The sequence below is a fragment of the Solanum dulcamara genome, chromosome 1 (genome assembly GCF_947179165.1).
Source record: "Solanum dulcamara chromosome 1, daSolDulc1.2, whole genome shotgun sequence".
NCBI lineage: Eukaryota > Viridiplantae > Streptophyta > Magnoliopsida > Solanales > Solanaceae > Solanum > Solanum dulcamara.
The window spans coordinates 79,074,458-79,088,219 of record NC_077237.1 but is presented as its reverse complement, the minus strand read 5'-3'; the positions used below and the strand labels follow the sequence as shown (position 1 = coordinate 79,088,219).

Genomic DNA, 13,762 nt, shown 5'->3' with positions numbered 1-13,762 from the left:
ATCATGTGAAAACAACAGTGAAAATCTGTTGTGTGTCTAGGAGACTAGACGTAGGCCACTAGTTTGGGTCGAAACAAGATAAATTCATCTTGTGTCTTTCTCTTCTTACCTATCTTAGCTTCTACATAATATCTTGATTTTTTTGCTCTATTAAATACAACTTCTTGCAATTAATTCATGAATACTAAAGAAGGAATTTAAGCCAAAGAATCTTGATAAATGATGATTCAGACAAGATTTGGTGTTTTTGAACTAGGAAGTATTTTGTTTCCGTTTGGCATAATACATAAATAGGATCCCTAACTTGGCTTCAAATTATAACTTTGAACTTAACCTTGATAGTGCACAAATAGGCACTCTAACTATCCAGTACTTAAATAAAAAAACACTTGAATCTTGCAGCCAAAACGCGTGATATGGAGACACTCTGCGTGGATTAGTGAGCCACTCAGTAGCTGCCAACTAATTAAAATTTTTACACGTAGGTTTTCAAAATAATGAAAAACAAATTTTAATATAGAATATGATGAAAGTGAAAACAACCGCTGGTCATGGAGCTCGAAGTTTGTTGGGACTGGAAAAATATGTTTGGAGCTGTTGTGGTTTTGAGATCCGGTGATGTTGGGTCTCGTTGGCTGCTGTTGTTGGAGTTTGGAGCGGCATGAAGCCTTACTGGTTCGTGGTGGGTCTTGTAGTGGCTGGTCGATGGCGGTCTTGTTGAAATCTGGTTCGCTAGTGTGGGCTTCTCATTTGGTTGGTTGTTTGCGATGGAGATCTGGTGGTCTTGGTGGTGGTTCAGCCGGAGAAGGAGGGGATGGAAAACCAACAACAACCTAAACAGAAATATACCTTTCAATTTGAACAAAAGATGAAATATTTTGACCGTTATCAAATGATACATAGTGCGATACAGTAAGTTTTATAGTAAGTTTCCCTCCGGTCAAGAATTGGGGCGCGACAGAACCGGAAGCGCCCCTTCTTTCAAAGAGAGGAGGACGGGTTATTCACATTTCATTTGATGGTCAGAGGCGAATTGAAAGTTAAGCAGTGGGAATTCTAAAGATTCCCCGGGGGAAAAATAGAGATGTCTCCTACGTTACCCATAATATGTGGAAGTATCGACGTAATTTCATAGAGTCATTCGGTCTGAATGCTACATGAAGAACATAAGCCAGATGACGGAACGGGAAGACCCAGGATGTAGAAGATCATAACATGAGTGATTCGGCAGATTTGGATTCATATATATATCCACCCATGTGGTACTTCATTCTACGATATATATAAGATCCATATGTATAGATATCATCATCTACATCCAGAAAGCCGTATGCTTTGGAAGAAGCTTGTACAGTTTGGGAAGGGGTTTTGATTGATCAAAAGAAGAATCTACTTCAACCGATATGCCCTTAGGCACGGCCATACATAACATAGAAATCACACTTGGAAAGGGTGGACAATTAGCTAGAGCAGCGGGTGCTGTAGCGAAACTGATTGCAAAAGAGGGGAAATCGGCCACATTAAAATTACCTTCTGGGGAGGTCCGTTTGATATCCAAAAACTGCTCAGCAACAGTCGGACAAGTGGGGAATGTTGGGGTGAACCAGAAAAGTTTGGGTAGAGCCGGATCTAAGCGTTGGCTAGGTAAGCGTCCTGTAGTAAGAGGAGTAGTTATGAACCCTGTAGACCATCCCCAAGCAAAGCTCTTCGCATTGCAATGCCTATTGTGTCGGCTTGGCCTTTCATAAGTGGAGACAGAATAAAGCGTCCATAATAAAGGCGTTTACTGTCTGTTCTTGATTCAACACACTTCCACTGTAGTGTCCGAGTAGATACTGTTACTTTCTCTCGAACCATAGTACTATTATTTGATTAGATCATCGAATCTTTTATTTCTCTTGAGATTTCTTCAATGTTCAGTTCTACACACGTCTTTTTTTCGGAGGTCTACAGCCATTATGTGGCATCGGAGTTACATCCCGTACGAAAGTTAATAGTATACCACTTCGACGAATAGCTCGTAATGCTGCATCTCTTCCGAGACCGGGACCTTTTATCATGACTTCTGCTCGTTGCATACCTTGATCCACTACTGTACGGATAGCGTTTGCTGCTGCGGTTTGAGCAGCAAACGGTGTTCCTCTTCTCGTACCTTTGAATCCAGAAGTACCAGCTGAGGACCAAGAAACTACTCGACCCCGTACATCTGTAACAGTGACAATGGTATTATTGAAACTTGCTTGAACATGAATAACTCCCTTTGGTATTCTACGTGCACCCTTACGTGAACCAATACGTCCATTCCGACGCCTAGATCACGGATAAATGGAAATTTTATTGATAAGACCTTTTCAATTGTAGCCAATATCTTATTACGAGTAATTCCGACAACTTCAGGAGAAAAAGAGGCATTTACCTATTACAGAGATGGTGCGATTTGATTCTTTTTTTTTTTTTTATTTGTTATTTATTCATTTCTCTCAGTCTTACGAGGAGAAAAACACGTGATTCGAGAAAAAAAATCTACGCTTTTTGAAGGTGAAGTTTGGAAATAGAACAATTCCTTCTGTCGTGTATCCTCGATTAATGCAACCTCAGATGCTATGTTTCAATTCTCGATTCTAGTATTAAGCGAAAGGTTACGCCTAGAGGTTCTGTATTACGGGTCAGTCCTACTCTACTAGCGCTAATAGGCAGCATAGGGGAAGAAGCGCTACACCTAGGAATCAACAACACGAAAACTTTGTTCTAAGTCAGCCCTTTCCTTAGCGGGCTTGGGACTAAAAGAATGGTTGGGCCACAAATTCCACCCCCAAAAACCATATTTTGACTGGGCTTCCACTATATCAACTGTACTTGAACTGTTAGATAATCATAGTCGATGATAACATCACTGTGCCCATCGCTATTACAGAACCGTACGTGAGATTTTCACCTCATACGGCTCCTCAGAGGTCACAAATAAATCTAAGGGACCTTTCCTATTCTTTATCTTGATATGTTTTTGTCAGATAGAGTCAAAATCTATCCTAGGGCCTCACAATCACTACAAATATACCTTTCTTCATTCATGGTTAGATATTCTGCTGTCCTAGGCATAGAGGAACCACACCAAAAATAGTGATATTTGCTAGCAACAACATAATGGAGGCAGTCACTTGATATAGATTGATCTGAATCTAATTCAAATCCCATCGCACTTATGGGTACATAAGAAATGTATTGAATCGATTCATGTTTAAGTATAATTTCATCACATTATATACCAGTCTTTATACATACAAGTTTTGTTTTAATACTTCAAATTGTATAAACAAGCCTATAATATATACAGAGTTCAGGACACACCGCTTAAGTTATGAACATGTAGACCACTTCATAATTTCTATACTTAAGCAGTTGGATAAGAAGCTTCCATAGCAATTCCGCAAAGTCCTTCTTCAGCATCAACGTTTCTTTGCATTCTAATGTAACCATTCTCGCCCCAACTACTTCCCCATGAGTTCTTTACTAACCAATACTTCGTCCCATCACTAGCTTCACCATATCCAACTGCTGTAACACCGTGATCTAACTCAGTTCCACATTCACCAGTAAAAACACCGCTTGAATAGAATTGAAAATCTGATCCACTGGCATCAATCGCGACAGATACAGGTTGGTTAGCTACAGCTTTAAGTAGAGCAGACTCGCTATTAGCTGGAACATCTTCGTAACTAGTAATCTTTGCAGCATAGTTTGATTCCTTGCTGGTTTTGCAATTACCATCCGTTCCCTCATATGGGTAATTGGATTCAGTAGTAAGCCCATGGTTCTTGATGATAAACTCAAATGCATCATCCATGAGACCTCCTTCACATCCCATATCGGAACTCGTGTCACAGTCCACGAGTTCCTGCTCAGATAAAGAAATCAACTTGCCAGTTTTGATCTTGTTGATTCCTTCTGTAGCAGCAACGGCAGAAAACGCCCAGCAACATCCTGCAATATTATAACAAGGTCTATTAGATTTTAGAGAAAACTTCACTATTTTCCCAGTGAAAAATGTTTAGTGGCTATTCCCACGGGTAGTTTGATTGAATTAATGAGAAAAGAAAAAACGGTAATGTTTTTATATGGAAAAATTAGGAAGTTTCTCACTATTTCAGCGAGAATCTGTTTCACACCATGCATTTTCGATGAGAAATGAGTGGAAAAATCATGTTCTATAGCACAGATTTCCTACTGATCTGTGATGGAAAAAGCCTTTGTTTCTAGTAGTGAATCATATTTAAAAGGCGGTTATATAATCATGTGTTATTGGTTTAACTTACCACACTGCCCTTGATCCTTAATTCCAGTGACAGCACCCTTCTTTCTCCAATCCATAGCAGCTGGAGCCGTTACATTTACGTATTTGAATGATGTGATTTCAGGGGATCTCTTTTGATAAGTCATTCTGTATCCGTTACGAGTGGCTTTGAATTCATCACTCGTCAAATCAGCAAATTCGTTGATGTCCAACTTGTAAGGCTTGATTCCAGCCTTGTTGAAGGAATCAATGTACTCAGTATTGTCCTTGAATATTTTGAATCTCTTTGCCTTCTCTACATCATTTTTGTACACACGCCCAAAGTGAGCCATCCACTGCTCGTGTTTTTGGACCATTGAGTCTTGATTCAAGCTGCGAGATGTGGCTTGAGAAGCCTCTATTACAAACACTAGTAGAGCTACAAAAGCAAACTTCCAATTAAATGCCAGGGCCATTTTTCGCTACTTGTACCTTTGTAGTGATATTAATATGCTTGTCTTTTGAGTGTTGATGAAAAGTTGAGAGGGAGCAAGGAATATATATAGTACTGCAGGTGTTGTTATGTTAACATTTTCTCATGGTAATTGAGTTCCCTGGAATGCCCGGTATGCTATGTGTGATTGTGACAATGAAGATGGACCCCGTACATGCTGCTCTGATGTCCTCAAATGATATATCTTAATAAGCCTTTCATTTGTAACTTTATGATATGTTTTCTTCCCATAATATTGTAATATATATCAATGGAGTACATGACCATAATGTTGTCCTGGTTGTAAATTACAATCATAATCACTAAGTTCAAATAAAAGTATATAAAGCAAATAAATTCAAAAAGAAGAGGAGACAATAGAGATATACAATTGCATTGAACTAATTTTGATCTATCCTACACTTGCGAAAAAACAAATAAAGAACATCTTGAGTTTTGTGTATAACCTATCTAGACATTGAGATTACTCAAATAGCACTTAAAAGAAACCATATTGTGTAAAGGGGTTGCAATACCCTGATCACTTTCTTTTATAAAATTCCTTGTTTTCGAGTGAGAGAACATGCAGGCAATCTGAATCGTTGGTTGTGAACGAGTAGACAATCACCATTATAGTCGTTGGTGTAATGGTGCTTAAAACCATACTCATTTGATCATGTGAAAACAACAGTGAAAATCTGTTGTGTGTCTAGGAGACTAGACGTAGGCCACTAGTTTGGGTCGAAACAAGATAAATTCATCTTGTGTCTTTCTCTTCTTACCTATCTTAGCTTCTACATAATATCTTGATTTTTTTGCTCTATTAAATACAACTTCTTGCAATTAATTCATGAATACTAAAGAAGGAATTTAAGCCAAAGAATCTTGATAAATGATGATTCAGACAAGATTTGGTGTTTTTGAACTAGGAAGTATTTTGTTTCCGTTTGGCATAATACATAAATAGGATCCCTAACTTGGCTTCAAATTATAACTTTGAACTTAACCTTGATAGTGCACAAATAGGCACTCTAACTATCCAGTACTTAAATAAAAAAACACTTGAATCTTGCAGCCAAAACGCGTGATATGGAGACACTCTGCGTGGATTAGTGAGCCACTCAGTAGCTGCCAACTAATTAAAATTTTTACACGTAGGTTTTCAAAATAATGAAAAACAAATTTTAATATAGAATATGATGAAAGTGAAAACAACCGCTGGTCATGGAGCTCGAAGTTTGTTGGGACTGGAAAAATATGTTTGGAGCTGTTGTGGTTTTGAGATCCGGTGATGTTGGGTCTCGTTGGCTGCTGTTGTTGGAGTTTGGAGCGGCATGAAGCCTTACTGGTTCGTGGTGGGTCTTGTAGTGGCTGGTCGATGGCGGTCTTGTTGAAATCTGGTTCGCTAGTGTGGGCTTCTCATTTGGTTGGTTGTTTGCGATGGAGATCTGGTGGTCTTGGTGGTGGTTCAGCCGGAGAAGGAGGGGATGGAAAACCAACAACAACCTAAACAGAAATATACCTTTCAATTTGAACAAAAGATGAAATATTTTGACCGTTATCAAATGATACATAGTGCGATACAGTAAGTTTTATAGTAAGTTTCCCTCCGGTCAAGAATTGGGGCGCGACAGAACCGGAAGCGCCCCTTCTTTCAAAGAGAGGAGGACGGGTTATTCACATTTCATTTGATGGTCAGAGGCGAATTGAAAGTTAAGCAGTGGGAATTCTAAAGATTCCCCGGGGGAAAAATAGAGATGTCTCCTACGTTACCCATAATATGTGGAAGTATCGACGTAATTTCATAGAGTCATTCGGTCTGAATGCTACATGAAGAACATAAGCCAGATGACGGAACGGGAAGACCCAGGATGTAGAAGATCATAACATGAGTGATTCGGCAGATTTGGATTCATATATATATCCACCCATGTGGTACTTCATTCTACGATATATATAAGATCCATATGTATAGATATCATCATCTACATCCAGAAAGCCGTATGCTTTGGAAGAAGCTTGTACAGTTTGGGAAGGGGTTTTGATTGATCAAAAGAAGAATCTACTTCAACCGATATGCCCTTAGGCACGGCCATACATAACATAGAAATCACACTTGGAAAGGGTGGACAATTAGCTAGAGCAGCGGGTGCTGTAGCGAAACTGATTGCAAAAGAGGGGAAATCGGCCACATTAAAATTACCTTCTGGGGAGGTCCGTTTGATATCCAAAAACTGCTCAGCAACAGTCGGACAAGTGGGGAATGTTGGGGTGAACCAGAAAAGTTTGGGTAGAGCCGGATCTAAGCGTTGGCTAGGTAAGCGTCCTGTAGTAAGAGGAGTAGTTATGAACCCTGTAGACCATCCCCAAGCAAAGCTCTTCGCATTGCAATGCCTATTGTGTCGGCTTGGCCTTTCATAAGTGGAGACAGAATAAAGCGTCCATAATAAAGGCGTTTACTGTCTGTTCTTGATTCAACACACTTCCACTGTAGTGTCCGAGTAGATACTGTTACTTTCTCTCGAACCATAGTACTATTATTTGATTAGATCATCGAATCTTTTATTTCTCTTGAGATTTCTTCAATGTTCAGTTCTACACACGTCTTTTTTTCGGAGGTCTACAGCCATTATGTGGCATCGGAGTTACATCCCGTACGAAAGTTAATAGTATACCACTTCGACGAATAGCTCGTAATGCTGCATCTCTTCCGAGACCGGGACCTTTTATCATGACTTCTGCTCGTTGCATACCTTGATCCACTACTGTACGGATAGCGTTTGCTGCTGCGGTTTGAGCAGCAAACGGTGTTCCTCTTCTCGTACCTTTGAATCCAGAAGTACCAGCTGAGGACCAAGAAACTACTCGACCCCGTACATCTGTAACAGTGACAATGGTATTATTGAAACTTGCTTGAACATGAATAACTCCCTTTGGTATTCTACGTGCACCCTTACGTGAACCAATACGTCCATTCCGACGCCTAGATCACGGATAAATGGAAATTTTATTGATAAGACCTTTTCAATTGTAGCCAATATCTTATTACGAGTAATTCCGACAACTTCAGGAGAAAAAGAGGCATTTACCTATTACAGAGATGGTGCGATTTGATTCTTTTTTTTTTTTTTATTTGTTATTTATTCATTTCTCTCAGTCTTACGAGGAGAAAAACACGTGATTCGAGAAAAAAAATCTACGCTTTTTGAAGGTGAAGTTTGGAAATAGAACAATTCCTTCTGTCGTGTATCCTCGATTAATGCAACCTCAGATGCTATGTTTCAATTCTCGATTCTAGTATTAAGCGAAAGGTTACGCCTAGAGGTTCTGTATTACGGGTCAGTCCTACTCTACTAGCGCTAATAGGCAGCATAGGGGAAGAAGCGCTACACCTAGGAATCAACAACACGAAAACTTTGTTCTAAGTCAGCCCTTTCCTTAGCGGGCTTGGGACTAAAAGAATGGTTGGGCCACAAATTCCACCCCCAAAAACCATATTTTGACTGGGCTTCCACTATATCAACTGTACTTGAACTGTTAGATAATCATAGTCGATGATAACATCACTGTGCCCATCGCTATTACAGAACCGTACGTGAGATTTTCACCTCATACGGCTCCTCAGAGGTCACAAATAAATCTAAGGGACCTTTCCTATTCTTTATCTTGATATGTTTTTGTCAGATAGAGTCAAAATCTATCCTAGGGCCTCACAATCACTACAAATATACCTTTCTTCATTCATGGTTAGATATTCTGCTGTCCTAGGCATAGAGGAACCACACCAAAAATAGTGATATTTGCTAGCAACAACATAATGGAGGCAGTCACTTGATATAGATTGATCTGAATCTAATTCAAATCCCATCGCACTTATGGGTACATAAGAAATGTATTGAATCGATTCATGTTTAAGTATAATTTCATCACATTATATACCAGTCTTTATACATACAAGTTTTGTTTTAATACTTCAAATTGTATAAACAAGCCTATAATATATACAGAGTTCAGGACACACCGCTTAAGTTATGAACATGTAGACCACTTCATAATTTCTATACTTAAGCAGTTGGATAAGAAGCTTCCATAGCAATTCCGCAAAGTCCTTCTTCAGCATCAACGTTTCTTTGCATTCTAATGTAACCATTCTCGCCCCAACTACTTCCCCATGAGTTCTTTACTAACCAATACTTCGTCCCATCACTAGCTTCACCATATCCAACTGCTGTAACACCGTGATCTAACTCAGTTCCACATTCACCAGTAAAAACACCGCTTGAATAGAATTGAAAATCTGATCCACTGGCATCAATCGCGACAGATACAGGTTGGTTAGCTACAGCTTTAAGTAGAGCAGACTCGCTATTAGCTGGAACATCTTCGTAACTAGTAATCTTTGCAGCATAGTTTGATTCCTTGCTGGTTTTGCAATTACCATCCGTTCCCTCATATGGGTAATTGGATTCAGTAGTAAGCCCATGGTTCTTGATGATAAACTCAAATGCATCATCCATGAGACCTCCTTCACATCCCATATCGGAACTCGTGTCACAGTCCACGAGTTCCTGCTCAGATAAAGAAATCAACTTGCCAGTTTTGATCTTGTTGATTCCTTCTGTAGCAGCAACGGCAGAAAACGCCCAGCAACATCCTGCAATATTATAACAAGGTCTATTAGATTTTAGAGAAAACTTCACTATTTTCCCAGTGAAAAATGTTTAGTGGCTATTCCCACGGGTAGTTTGATTGAATTAATGAGAAAAGAAAAAACGGTAATGTTTTTATATGGAAAAATTAGGAAGTTTCTCACTATTTCAGCGAGAATCTGTTTCACACCATGCATTTTCGATGAGAAATGAGTGGAAAAATCATGTTCTATAGCACAGATTTCCTACTGATCTGTGATGGAAAAAGCCTTTGTTTCTAGTAGTGAATCATATTTAAAAGGCGGTTATATAATCATGTGTTATTGGTTTAACTTACCACACTGCCCTTGATCCTTAATTCCAGTGACAGCACCCTTCTTTCTCCAATCCATAGCAGCTGGAGCCGTTACATTTACGTATTTGAATGATGTGATTTCAGGGGATCTCTTTTGATAAGTCATTCTGTATCCGTTACGAGTGGCTTTGAATTCATCACTCGTCAAATCAGCAAATTCGTTGATGTCCAACTTGTAAGGCTTGATTCCAGCCTTGTTGAAGGAATCAATGTACTCAGTATTGTCCTTGAATATTTTGAATCTCTTTGCCTTCTCTACATCATTTTTGTACACACGCCCAAAGTGAGCCATCCACTGCTCGTGTTTTTGGACCATTGAGTCTTGATTCAAGCTGCGAGATGTGGCTTGAGAAGCCTCTATTACAAACACTAGTAGAGCTACAAAAGCAAACTTCCAATTAAATGCCAGGGCCATTTTTCGCTACTTGTACCTTTGTAGTGATATTAATATGCTTGTCTTTTGAGTGTTGATGAAAAGTTGAGAGGGAGCAAGGAATATATATAGTACTGCAGGTGTTGTTATGTTAACATTTTCTCATGGTAATTGAGTTCCCTGGAATGCCCGGTATGCTATGTGTGATTGTGACAATGAAGATGGACCCCGTACATGCTGCTCTGATGTCCTCAAATGATATATCTTAATAAGCCTTTCATTTGTAACTTTATGATATGTTTTCTTCCCATAATATTGTAATATATATCAATGGAGTACATGACCATAATGTTGTCCTGGTTGTAAATTACAATCATAATCACTAAGTTCAAATAAAAGTATATAAAGCAAATAAATTCAAAAAGAAGAGGAGACAATAGAGATATACAATTGCATTGAACTAATTTTGATCTATCCTACACTTGCGAAAAAACAAATAAAGAACATCTTGAGTTTTGTGTATAACCTATCTAGACATTGAGATTACTCAAATAGCACTTAAAAGAAACCATATTGTGTAAAGGGGTTGCAATACCCTGATCACTTTCTTTTATAAAATTCCTTGTTTTCGAGTGAGAGAACATGCAGGCAATCTGAATCGTTGGTTGTGAACGAGTAGACAATCACCATTATAGTCGTTGGTGTAATGGTGCTTAAAACCATACTCATTTGATCATGTGAAAACAACAGTGAAAATCTGTTGTGTGTCTAGGAGACTAGACGTAGGCCACTAGTTTGGGTCGAAACAAGATAAATTCATCTTGTGTCTTTCTCTTCTTACCTATCTTAGCTTCTACATAATATCTTGATTTTTTTGCTCTATTAAATACAACTTCTTGCAATTAATTCATGAATACTAAAGAAGGAATTTAAGCCAAAGAATCTTGATAAATGATGATTCAGACAAGATTTGGTGTTTTTGAACTAGGAAGTATTTTGTTTCCGTTTGGCATAATACATAAATAGGATCCCTAACTTGGCTTCAAATTATAACTTTGAACTTAACCTTGATAGTGCACAAATAGGCACTCTAACTATCCAGTACTTAAATAAAAAAACACTTGAATCTTGCAGCCAAAACGCGTGATATGGAGACACTCTGCGTGGATTAGTGAGCCACTCAGTAGCTGCCAACTAATTAAAATTTTTACACGTAGGTTTTCAAAATAATGAAAAACAAATTTTAATATAGAATATGATGAAAGTGAAAACAACCGCTGGTCATGGAGCTCGAAGTTTGTTGGGACTGGAAAAATATGTTTGGAGCTGTTGTGGTTTTGAGATCCGGTGATGTTGGGTCTCGTTGGCTGCTGTTGTTGGAGTTTGGAGCGGCATGAAGCCTTACTGGTTCGTGGTGGGTCTTGTAGTGGCTGGTCGATGGCGGTCTTGTTGAAATCTGGTTCGCTAGTGTGGGCTTCTCATTTGGTTGGTTGTTTGCGATGGAGATCTGGTGGTCTTGGTGGTGGTTCAGCCGGAGAAGGAGGGGATGGAAAACCAACAACAACCTAAACAGAAATATACCTTTCAATTTGAACAAAAGATGAAATATTTTGACCGTTATCAAATGATACATAGTGCGATACAGTAAGTTTTATAGTAAGTTTCCCTCCGGTCAAGAATTGGGGCCTCACAATCACTACAAATATACCTTTCTTCATTCATGGTTAGATATTCTGCTGTCCTAGGCATAGAGGAACCACACCAAAAATAGTGATATTTGCTAGCAACAACATAATGGAGGCAGTCACTTGATATAGATTGATCTGAATCTAATTCAAATCCCATCGCACTTATGGGTACATAAGAAATGTATTGAATCGATTCATGTTTAAGTATAATTTCATCACATTATATACCAGTCTTTATACATACAAGTTTTGTTTTAATACTTCAAATTGTATAAACAAGCCTATAATATATACAGAGTTCAGGACACACCGCTTAAGTTATGAACATGTAGACCACTTCATAATTTCTATACTTAAGCAGTTGGATAAGAAGCTTCCATAGCAATTCCGCAAAGTCCTTCTTCAGCATCAACGTTTCTTTGCATTCTAATGTAACCATTCTCGCCCCAACTACTTCCCCATGAGTTCTTTACTAACCAATACTTCGTCCCATCACTAGCTTCACCATATCCAACTGCTGTAACACCGTGATCTAACTCAGTTCCACATTCACCAGTAAAAACACCGCTTGAATAGAATTGAAAATCTGATCCACTGGCATCAATCGCGACAGATACAGGTTGGTTAGCTACAGCTTTAAGTAGAGCAGACTCGCTATTAGCTGGAACATCTTCGTAACTAGTAATCTTTGCAGCATAGTTTGATTCCTTGCTGGTTTTGCAATTACCATCCGTTCCCTCATATGGGTAATTGGATTCAGTAGTAAGCCCATGGTTCTTGATGATAAACTCAAATGCATCATCCATGAGACCTCCTTCACATCCCATATCGGAACTCGTGTCACAGTCCACGAGTTCCTGCTCAGATAAAGAAATCAACTTGCCAGTTTTGATCTTGTTGATTCCTTCTGTAGCAGCAACGGCAGAAAACGCCCAGCAACATCCTGCAATATTATAACAAGGTCTATTAGATTTTAGTATATTGCAGATTCACTACTAAAAGTTCACTATTTTCCTAATAAAATTTCGTACTGGAAAATGTTTAGCGACTATTACCACAGATAGTTTGATTGAATAAAAACAATAATGTTTTCATACAGAGTCGGTGAGAATCTGTTTCACACCGTGCATTTTCGATGAGAAGTGAATGGAAAAATCATGCTCTATAGCACAGATTTCCTACTGATTCGTGTTGGGAAAAACCTTTGTTTCTAGTAGTGATTCATATTTAAAAGGCGGTTATATAATCATGAGTTGTTGTTTTAACTTACCACACTGCCCTTGATCCTTAATTCCAGTAACAGCACCCTTCTTTCTCCAATCCATCGCAGCTGGAGCCGTTACATTTTCGTATTTGAATGATGTGATTTCAGGGGATTTATTTTGAGAAGGCATTTTATACCCATTGCGAGTGGCTCTGAATTCATCACTCGTCAAATCAGCAAATTCATTGATGTCCAACTTGTAAGGCTTGATTCCAGCCTTGTTGAAGGAATCAATGTACTCAGTATTGTCCTTGAATATTTTGAATCTCTTTGCCTTCTCTACATCATCTTTGTACACACGCCCAAAGCGTGTCATCCACTGCTCGTGTTTCTGGACCATTGAGGCTTCATACAAGCCGCGAGATGTGGCTTGAGAAGCCTGCATTCCCAACACTAGTAGAGCTGCAAAAGCAAACTTCCAATTGAATGTCAAAGCCATTTTTTGGTAGCTGAATGTTTCTAGTGATACTAATATTTTAGTGTTTGAATGCTGGTGAGGAATGTTAGAGGGAGCAAGGTATTATTTATACTAGTGAAGATGTTACACATAACATTTTTTAATGGTGAATTACGTAAACGCTGCTCTGTTGTCCTCAAACAATACATACTAATAAGCCTCTCATTTGTAACTTTCTGATATGTTTTCTTCCCAAAATCACAATAGCTCCTC

The 13,762-nt window shown here is 38.7% G+C and overlaps 7 protein-coding genes across 7 annotated transcripts; all 7 read right to left on the bottom strand.

Annotated features, from left to right (window-relative positions):
- Positions 1 to 1,312: 1,312 nt before the first annotated feature.
- LOC129894553 (uncharacterized protein ycf72-like) lies at positions 1,313 to 1,857 on the bottom strand. The gene is made up of 2 exons (XM_055970254.1): positions 1,788 to 1,857; positions 1,313 to 1,680 (listed from the first exon to the last, which is right to left on the bottom strand). The coding sequence occupies exons 1-2, from the start codon at positions 1,855 to 1,857 to the stop codon at positions 1,313 to 1,315; spliced, it is 438 nt and encodes a 145-aa protein (XP_055826229.1).
- LOC129894546 (30S ribosomal protein S11, chloroplastic) lies at positions 1,697 to 3,195 on the bottom strand. The gene is made up of 2 exons (XM_055970249.1): positions 3,059 to 3,195; positions 1,697 to 2,310 (listed from the first exon to the last, which is right to left on the bottom strand). The coding sequence occupies exons 1-2, from the start codon at positions 3,193 to 3,195 to the stop codon at positions 1,923 to 1,925; spliced, it is 525 nt and encodes a 174-aa protein (XP_055826224.1). The 3' UTR covers positions 1,697 to 1,922.
- Positions 3,196 to 3,391: 196 nt separating this feature from the next.
- On the bottom strand, positions 3,392 to 4,746 carry LOC129889162 (senescence-specific cysteine protease SAG39-like). The gene is made up of 2 exons (XM_055964359.1): positions 4,314 to 4,746; positions 3,392 to 3,981 (listed from the first exon to the last, which is right to left on the bottom strand). Exons 1-2 carry the CDS (start codon positions 4,744 to 4,746, stop codon positions 3,392 to 3,394), a joined length of 1,023 nt encoding a protein of 340 aa, XP_055820334.1.
- A 2,002-nt stretch (positions 4,747 to 6,748) lies between these two features.
- On the bottom strand, positions 6,749 to 7,293 carry LOC129894540 (uncharacterized protein ycf72-like). The gene is made up of 2 exons (XM_055970242.1): positions 7,224 to 7,293; positions 6,749 to 7,116 (listed from the first exon to the last, which is right to left on the bottom strand). The coding sequence occupies exons 1-2, from the start codon at positions 7,291 to 7,293 to the stop codon at positions 6,749 to 6,751; spliced, it is 438 nt and encodes a 145-aa protein (XP_055826217.1).
- LOC129894533 (30S ribosomal protein S11, chloroplastic) lies at positions 7,133 to 8,631 on the bottom strand. The gene is made up of 2 exons (XM_055970239.1): positions 8,495 to 8,631; positions 7,133 to 7,746 (listed from the first exon to the last, which is right to left on the bottom strand). The coding sequence occupies exons 1-2, from the start codon at positions 8,629 to 8,631 to the stop codon at positions 7,359 to 7,361; spliced, it is 525 nt and encodes a 174-aa protein (XP_055826214.1). The 3' UTR covers positions 7,133 to 7,358.
- Positions 8,632 to 8,827: 196 nt separating this feature from the next.
- LOC129889155 (senescence-specific cysteine protease SAG39-like) lies at positions 8,828 to 10,182 on the bottom strand. Its single transcript, XM_055964349.1, has 2 exons — positions 9,750 to 10,182; positions 8,828 to 9,417 (listed from the first exon to the last, which is right to left on the bottom strand). Exons 1-2 carry the CDS (start codon positions 10,180 to 10,182, stop codon positions 8,828 to 8,830), a joined length of 1,023 nt encoding a protein of 340 aa, XP_055820324.1.
- Positions 10,183 to 12,181: 1,999 nt separating this feature from the next.
- On the bottom strand, positions 12,182 to 13,531 carry LOC129889149 (senescence-specific cysteine protease SAG39-like). The gene is made up of 2 exons (XM_055964337.1): positions 13,099 to 13,531; positions 12,182 to 12,771 (listed from the first exon to the last, which is right to left on the bottom strand). Exons 1-2 carry the CDS (start codon positions 13,529 to 13,531, stop codon positions 12,182 to 12,184), a joined length of 1,023 nt encoding a protein of 340 aa, XP_055820312.1.
- Between the last annotated feature and the right edge of the window lie 231 nt (positions 13,532 to 13,762).

Excerpts from the sequence above, each read along its gene's own strand:
- LOC129894553 (XM_055970254.1), bottom strand. The coding sequence starts at position 1,857 with ATGGTTCGAGAGAAAGTAACAGTATCTACTCGGACACTACAGTGGAAG. Across the intron at positions 1,681-1,787 it reads TGTTGAATCAAGAACAGACA|GGTTCATAACTACTCCTCTT; the intron begins GTAAACGCCTTT and ends GATGGTCTACAG.
- LOC129894546 (XM_055970249.1), bottom strand. The coding sequence starts at position 3,195 with ATGGGATTTGAATTAGATTCAGATCAATCTATATCAAGTGACTGCCTC. Across the intron at positions 2,311-3,058 it reads CTAACCATGAATGAAGAAAG|GCGTCGGAATGGACGTATTG; the intron begins GTATATTTGTAG and ends TCCGTGATCTAG.
- LOC129889162 (XM_055964359.1), bottom strand. The coding sequence starts at position 4,746 with ATGGCCCTGGCATTTAATTGGAAGTTTGCTTTTGTAGCTCTACTAGTG. Across the intron at positions 3,982-4,313 it reads TAAGGATCAAGGGCAGTGTG|GATGTTGCTGGGCGTTTTCT; the intron begins GTAAGTTAAACC and ends ATAATATTGCAG.
- LOC129894540 (XM_055970242.1), bottom strand. The coding sequence starts at position 7,293 with ATGGTTCGAGAGAAAGTAACAGTATCTACTCGGACACTACAGTGGAAG. Across the intron at positions 7,117-7,223 it reads TGTTGAATCAAGAACAGACA|GGTTCATAACTACTCCTCTT; the intron begins GTAAACGCCTTT and ends GATGGTCTACAG.
- LOC129894533 (XM_055970239.1), bottom strand. The coding sequence starts at position 8,631 with ATGGGATTTGAATTAGATTCAGATCAATCTATATCAAGTGACTGCCTC. Across the intron at positions 7,747-8,494 it reads CTAACCATGAATGAAGAAAG|GCGTCGGAATGGACGTATTG; the intron begins GTATATTTGTAG and ends TCCGTGATCTAG.
- LOC129889155 (XM_055964349.1), bottom strand. The coding sequence starts at position 10,182 with ATGGCCCTGGCATTTAATTGGAAGTTTGCTTTTGTAGCTCTACTAGTG. Across the intron at positions 9,418-9,749 it reads TAAGGATCAAGGGCAGTGTG|GATGTTGCTGGGCGTTTTCT; the intron begins GTAAGTTAAACC and ends ATAATATTGCAG.
- LOC129889149 (XM_055964337.1), bottom strand. The coding sequence starts at position 13,531 with ATGGCTTTGACATTCAATTGGAAGTTTGCTTTTGCAGCTCTACTAGTG. Across the intron at positions 12,772-13,098 it reads TAAGGATCAAGGGCAGTGTG|GATGTTGCTGGGCGTTTTCT; the intron begins GTAAGTTAAAAC and ends ATAATATTGCAG.